Source organism: Otolemur garnettii, unplaced genomic scaffold (genome assembly GCF_000181295.1).
Source record: "Otolemur garnettii isolate 467f Iridium unplaced genomic scaffold, OtoGar3 scaffold00112, whole genome shotgun sequence".
NCBI classification, from domain to species: Eukaryota; Metazoa; Chordata; class Mammalia; order Primates; family Galagidae; genus Otolemur; species Otolemur garnettii.
Window position 1 is genome coordinate 119,513 of NW_003852507.1, and position 7,239 is coordinate 126,751.

Below are 7,239 nucleotides of genomic sequence, written 5' to 3' on the forward strand. Positions count from 1 at the left end.
AACTGGTTTCAGGTTTCACTTTCTAAAAGTATCAGAGAGACCATCGTACCATTGCTCTTATAGACATCTGTGACTTACCTGATAGAATCGAATCTCATGAGGTAGGAAGATACTTATTTCACGGGGATCTTTAAGAGTGTCAACAGCCAAGACACCAAAGATCCTCATATATGTATCCTGAAGAGGCAGGGCCAGGAATGAGCCATTACAATCATTCTTATGACGGGTATGGTTCCAGAAGAAGATGTTCCCATGGTACTGAACTTGGGGGACATGAATTGGCTTCCCTTCGTCCACTACTGTAAAGCTGAAGAAAAAGAATATGAGTATAGGAGAAAGGCACAAGAGGCAGATTTAGATTAAGCCATGGGGGGAACTAGATTGAGTCTCCATTCATAATCATTGGCATTAAATGTCAGAGAAGTCAACTCAGGTAAGATTACCAGTTTAAAGGGTCTGACTTGAAAAAAAGGTTTAAAAAAAATAAGCTTACATCTTTATATGTATATATATATATATACATATGTATGTATGTATGTATGTATCTATCTATCTATCTATCTAACAAGCTTAGATCTTTACAGAGAAAACATATGCACAGAAAGGATGCTGGAGATGTAACTTACAGAGCAGGCAGGAATAATTGAGCTGATACTGTGAAGCAGAGTCCCTGTGTGGCAAATCATCGCCCAAGGTTGAGCTGTAGAAATGCCCAGGTGAAATCATCCGGGCTGGATGCCCATCAGCTCCTACTGTAGAAGCATTGGTGACTTGAGGCGTTTCTCCTTTGACAGCTGATGAGGATTTGGATGCTAGTTTACTTCAGATAGGGAATTATTTTTTCAGAAGGATGAAACTAACCTCCTCAAGAAGTTCTTACCTGATTCCCTTCATGTCCCTGTAGAGCACTTTGTTCAATACAAATGGAGCATCATCTAAGGTACAAGCCACGTTCCTCAACAGAACATTTCCTCTATCAGGCAGTTGTTGGTTTTCTTCTAAGAGGGAAATATGAGCACTGATCTTCTTATTTCCATGGGCATCAGCATCCTATGGCGAAAAATTTCTGAACGTGTATTTGCTAACAGCCAAAGAACTCCCCTAGTATATCTCCCTTCATTAGCCTATTTGTGTATCTGGCCCAAATAATTTCATTTTCCTGTATAGGTAATGCAGATATTACCATTTGCAGGCAGTGGGGAAAAGGCTGACACCACAACTGTCCCCCCAAATCGAGTTTTAGGGAGTAGAATAATTTCTCTCCCATAGCATGCACCTCAATTTGATTGGTTTACTGGATAAACAAAAACAAAAATCCTCTCAAATCTACTCAAATTTAGAGGTTTAGAACTTGGATCCCTTTGAATTGTAGTCAAATTGTTTGGGCTTCAGTTAAAAGTATTGATCTTAAGGAACTGGAGCAAGAATATGCCTTCATTTCACTCAAATTCTTGACCATCTAATATGATGTGAATAGGAAAAAAACATTCCAAAGCATTTTTTTTTCCAGACAGAGTCTTACTCTGTCACTCTGGTAGAGTACCCTGGCGTCACAACCTCAAACTTCCTGGCTTAAGCAATCCTCCTGCCTCAGCCTCCTGAGTAGCTGGGATTATAGGCACCCACCACAATGCTTGGGTATTTTTTTCTATTTTTAGTAGAGACAGGTGTCTCCCTCTTGCTCGGGCTGGTCTCAAACTCCGGAGTTAAGGCGATCCAGCTGCTTTGGCCTCCCTTCAAGCAATTTTTGAGATATTTGGATATTTTATCTATGTCATTTCAGGACTGAATTTCCTGAGGCTTAAGACTGCAGACTCACTACAACTAATGTTTCTAATTAAAATAACTGAAAATTCTCTATACCTAAATATTATGTTACTAACACTAGCTAGTATGTGTTAATACACACATGGAACATATCCATAAGTTGGTTCTCTTAGGGTAGCACAGATCTCTGAAGCAAGTTTGAGTAGTGCTTCATCTTGAGTTGTCTCCTGGTCCTGATGCACTGTTTCCATCTACATTAGGAAACTGAGCCATTCAAGAGATGATTTCATTGTTACTATTTAGCTGAGATGATTGGTGAGCCATTGCCTGGATCAATGGATTCGTGATCTATGTAGAAGGCCCCTCTGCTCTCTCGGCCTGGGAGGAGCAGGAATCAGGAACTCTCTGAAGAGGTGGAAAGGCTATGGCTAGTGGCCCCTGGGGGCCATGTGTTCTAAGTGACAGGATTGTGAAATAGTCTTAGCTTGATTCTAGTCAGTGCCGTAAAATACTGTGTGATATTGGATTCTACTTTGTATTTATGATTTAAATTGCTCCCTTTTTTTTTTTTTTTGGAGACAGACTCAAGCTGTCACCCTGGGCAGAGTGCCGTGGCATCACAGCTCACAGCAACCTCCAACTCCTGGGCTCAAGCGAGTCTCCTGCCTCCGCCTCCCAAGCAGCTGGGACCACAGGCGCCCGCCACAACGCCCGGCCATTTTTTGGTTGCAGCCGTCATTGTTGTTTGGCGGGCCCGGGCTGGGGACTCGAACCCGCCACCCTAGGTGCACGTGGCTGGCGCCCCAGCCGGTTGAGCTATAGGCGCCGAGCCAAATTGCTCCCTTTTAAACTGACCCTCCAAATATCATGGCTGGGAGATGCAACTTGAACTCCTTGCACATCTTCTTATTGGTATTTTTCATTCTCTATCTATTGTCTATTCTAGGTTTATTTGACTCTCAGAACAAATGAAATTAGAAATTCCAAGACATCTTTTCTTTTTTTCTCTTTTTTTATTAAATCATAACTGTGTACGTTAATGCATTTATGGGGTACAATGTGCTGATTTTATATACAATTTGGAATGCTTACATCAAACTGGTTACCATGGCCTTGACCTCACTTAATTATTGTGTTAAGACAATTATACTCTACTCTTAATAGATTTGGCATGTACCCTTGCAATATGCACTGTAGGTGCTACTGTAGATGTTTTATTCATTCTAGTACATTACAAATGCTCCAACCTCTAGGAGATTTGCAACTAGAATGATTGCCAGTGGGTAAGATGGAAGCAGAGAGGTGATTTTTCAAGAGAATTCAGTATGTCCCTCTTTTGCAATCATTGTATATCACCTACTCTGAGGAAATGTTTCCTCATATATATCACTTTAGAAAACATACCTGGGTGAGGGCCTTAAATGTCTCCGTATACACTGGCTCCAGGGACACCCCACTTTTCTGTGCTGCATATTGGATTTGGTGTAGCCATTTTCGTCTGGCACTATTCCTCAGACCCTCAGTGTGGCTCCTCTTTAGATTATTCATCAGAAATTCCACCACACTTTCCAGAATTTGATCTTCATTCCCCCTGAGTTCAGATACAACCAAATCTATGTATTTCTGAAATTGTTTTGAAGACAACCTCATTTCATGATCAGGGTGTGGCTTTGGAAATTGGAAGTGTAGTTTAGCTAAAAAACAAACACAAAACCAAGAACTAACCAAAAGTTGATTTATCAGTGGGGGAAATTTTTATTCTCCTCTTCTAGTGAACTGCAGCCCTTGACAACTGCTCTCCTGGAAACCCAAGTATCCCAAAGACATCTCTGAACATAGTAGAATATTTCACAGTGGCTTCCTATGCTGAACTCAATATAACTCCAACATCATTTTCTTTGTTTTATTTTGTTTTACTTCTACCATTCAGCCTGGTGAAACCTCAGGGCCTACTTTGACTCCTACATTTGTCCTCTAAATCCACTTAATCCTATTCTGTTACTCTTTGACAACATGGCTAATCCTTGTGCCACTCTTCTCTGTTCCTACTTTCATAACCCCAAGCCATTTTATAGCTGACTTATCTTTTTTTTTTAGAGACAGTCTCACTTTGTTGCCCTCGGTAGAGTGCTGTGACATCCCAGCTCACAGCAACCTCCAGTTCCTGGGCTTAGGGGATTCTCTTGCCTCAGCCTCCCGAGTAGCTGGGACTACAGGCGCCTGCCACAACGCCCAGCTATTTTTCTGTTGCAGTTTTGGCTGGGGCTGGGTTCGAATCCACCACCCTTGGTATATGGGGCTGGTGCCCTACTCACTGAGCCACAGGCGCTGCCCCCTATAGCTGACTTATCACTAGTAAAATCAAAACACAACTGGAATTATCAATTCCCTGATTCAAAGTCCTACCATATTTGAATGCAGTCTCTTTCTAATCCTATTTGCTCTTACTACAATATAGGAGTTATTTGCTCTAGTATGCCCATTCTTCTCATGGTTCCTGACTATGCCTTGCATGCTTTTGCATCTACACGTCTATTTTTTTTAATTGTATAATCATGAACCTACTACCAAACCAGAACGTTATCAGGAACTTACATTTTCCTCTATGATCTACCCTATTCCATCCTCTGCTTCCCCACACTCTTACCAATTCCTGAAATTTGGCTTCATCTTCTCCCTTTTTCTTTTCCCAATATTCTTACATGTGTACTGTAATTATATAACAATGTATATGTGTATATGTATACTCACACATACACACACATTGTTGACTTCTAAATAGTACATGATTTAGTTCTGCCTGTTTATAAATGTAGTTTTCTGAAACTTGCTTTTATATGCACCATTATGCTCCCATAGCCATCCATGCTGTTTCTGTAGCTGCGACTCATTCATTTTCACCACTGTGTGTTATTATGTGAGTATCCCATCACCAATTTATTTATTCTCCTAGCAATGGGTGTTTAGGTTTAGGCCATTTTTGATATTTTGCTATTATGAATAGTGTTATGAGCATTTTATACAATGTCTCCTGATGCGTATGTGCAAGTTGCTTTGACAGTTGATATAAACTAGAAAGTCAAAGGGTATGTACTCTTGCCCTTCAAAGTATAACTCAAACTCCCTCCTTCTTCAAGAAGTCTTCTACCATGATTTCTCCTCCTGAAAGACATTAGCATACATTCTGTACCATTTATTTGACAATGAACCAATTCTACCTTGTACTGTCGTCATATTACCATGTGTAAGCCTCCCACTTCTGTAGTTGAACATTCATTGATTTTTGTTCTTTAGCATCCACTCATTATTCTCTTGGTATTTGTATGTTGAATTTTGCTTTGGGGAAATCTCTCTGCCCTCATTTCAGTTCACATGTTTAAGTGGGTTCCACTCATAGTTCTAGAGGTGGGGCATGCATCTTAGGTGTAAGCCAGTCAGGATACACTAGTCCTCTAGCCAGAGCCGAATTTTTGCTTGAATGATTAAGAAAAGGACACTTTTTATGCCCACTGAACTTGAATGAACTTGTGAGAATGTGAAAAGACCTGGTCACAGAAGGGGAGGGGTTGGTGGTAGCAATGGAGCTACAACATAGAAGAGAGCAGGGCCAGACCAAAAGCAAGAGCAAGAGAAAGAACAAGACACCCATTCTAATGTTATTATTTGAATTCCCAAAGCTAGTTGTGTCCTGAACTAGCAATGGACTTTCTCATTGCAGGAACCAATACATTTCTTTTTTGCTTAACTATATTGGATTAAGCTTTCTATTACTTGATCCAAAAGAATCCTAACGTCTACAGTCCTCCATTAGATTAAAACCTGTGGGGTTTTCCTCTATTTTTCTTCTTTCTATTTTTATTGCTTTCTTGAACAATTTTGTCCTAAAGCCATTAGGTGGGACAGAGCAAGGTAAGCATCTGCTTGTGGTCAGCAGAAGCCACAGTAGTACAGAGCAGGAGATCAGAGTTTAAATGGGTTAAGGACGGCATCTATGCAGGGATGGCTTGGCATTGGCTGTCTAAGCCTGAGCAGGGTGAGGAGGGTGTCCAGGTGGAAGGACAACCTTCAGCCCATGGGGATAAAGAAGGTGGCCCTACAGAGAGGTGGTGTACCTTGGGGTGCCAGAACCCAAACAGGATGAAGAAGACAACCACATGAGGTATTTCATCCTGAGCAAGGGAAAGGCGTACATTTGAAGGCACAGCCTGGTCTGGAAAATTGGAACCTAAACAGGGTGAGAAGAGTATCTCTGTGGAGGGGCCATCCAGCATGGGCAACAGAGCCCAAGCAGAGTGAAAAGGAATTCCTGATGTGGGGTCAGCTCAACGTCGGGAGTCAGAGTGGACTGAGGAGGTCAATCTATGTGAAAAGGTCCCGCGGCATGCCATGTCAGAGCCTCGGGAGCGTGGAAAGGGCTGCTCTGGTGTGAGATGTCAGAGGCTAAGCGCAGTGAGGAGGACAGATTAGAGTGGGATGTTGCAACTTAGGTGTAGTAAGAAGGAAATCAATGTGACAGGGCAGCAGCAGCAGGAAGAGATAAATTTTGTATAGAACTAATGGATTGATTGGGAGGTTGATCAAATGAGTAAGTATTTTTAGAATACAACAAGCCAGAGAGATGGCAGCTTTAAGGTAAAAAGTTAGAATTAATCCTGTTGGATTAGACTTGGAAATATCAGTGTGAACTCATGTTTTTTCATATTAAAGAGAAAGTGCTGTACAAAGGTAAGTGTTTGTCTACATACATGCATACATGTGTGCGTGCACACACACAGACACCCACACACACACTCCCTACATCTGACCACTGAGAAACCTGGGAGTAGAAACCTATGAGCAAAGAGTTCATGTAGAACCCAGATACTGGCTTGTAATTACCATTCTCCACTAAAAGAAAGCAGATTTGTTGAGGAAATGGATGCTTCCAGAGTGAAAGCAGGGAAGGTGTAAATGCACTGGACGGTCTCATTGCACCAGAAAGCAAGGAAGTGCTCAGGAAATGATGAACACATGTTAAAGTGATGCAGGAAACTGGCCATGTCTTAAAAAGCTGAACATACACCTTCTGGCGCCCCACCCACTGAGCTACAGGCACTGCCATTTATTTATTATTTTTGTTTTTATTTTATTTTTATATAAAAGTTTTTCTTTTTAAGAGATAAAGTCTCACTCTGTGCCCAGGCTGGAGTGCCGTGGCTATTCACAGGTGAGATCCCTCTACTAATCAGCACAGGTGTTTCCATCTGCTCTTTTCTGAGTGGGCTGGGTCACCTCTTCTTAGGCAACCTTGTGGTTCCCTGTTGCCTGGAAGTCACCATATTGATGCCAAACTTAGTGTGGACACCTAATCAGTGGCATAGCACACTACATCCCAGAATTCCTGGGCTCAACCAATCTTCCCACCTCAGCTTCCTGTGTAGCTGGGACTACAGGTGTACTCTAGCACACTCAGCTATTATTATTATTATTATT

The 7,239-nt window shown here is 41.7% G+C and overlaps 1 protein-coding gene across 1 annotated transcript in view; it reads right to left on the minus strand.

Annotated features, from left to right (window-relative positions):
* EFCAB5 (EF-hand calcium binding domain 5) overlaps nucleotides 1-7,239 on the minus strand; it is a gene marked incomplete at its 5' end in the record, with an annotated part of 141,249 nt that overhangs the window by 24,995 nt on the left and 109,015 nt on the right. The window contains 3 exon segments of the mRNA XM_012809720.1: nucleotides 79-307; nucleotides 881-1,050; nucleotides 3,172-3,461. Of these exon segments, the coding sequence (XP_012665174.1) occupies nucleotides 79-307; nucleotides 881-1,050; nucleotides 3,172-3,461 (689 nt within the window).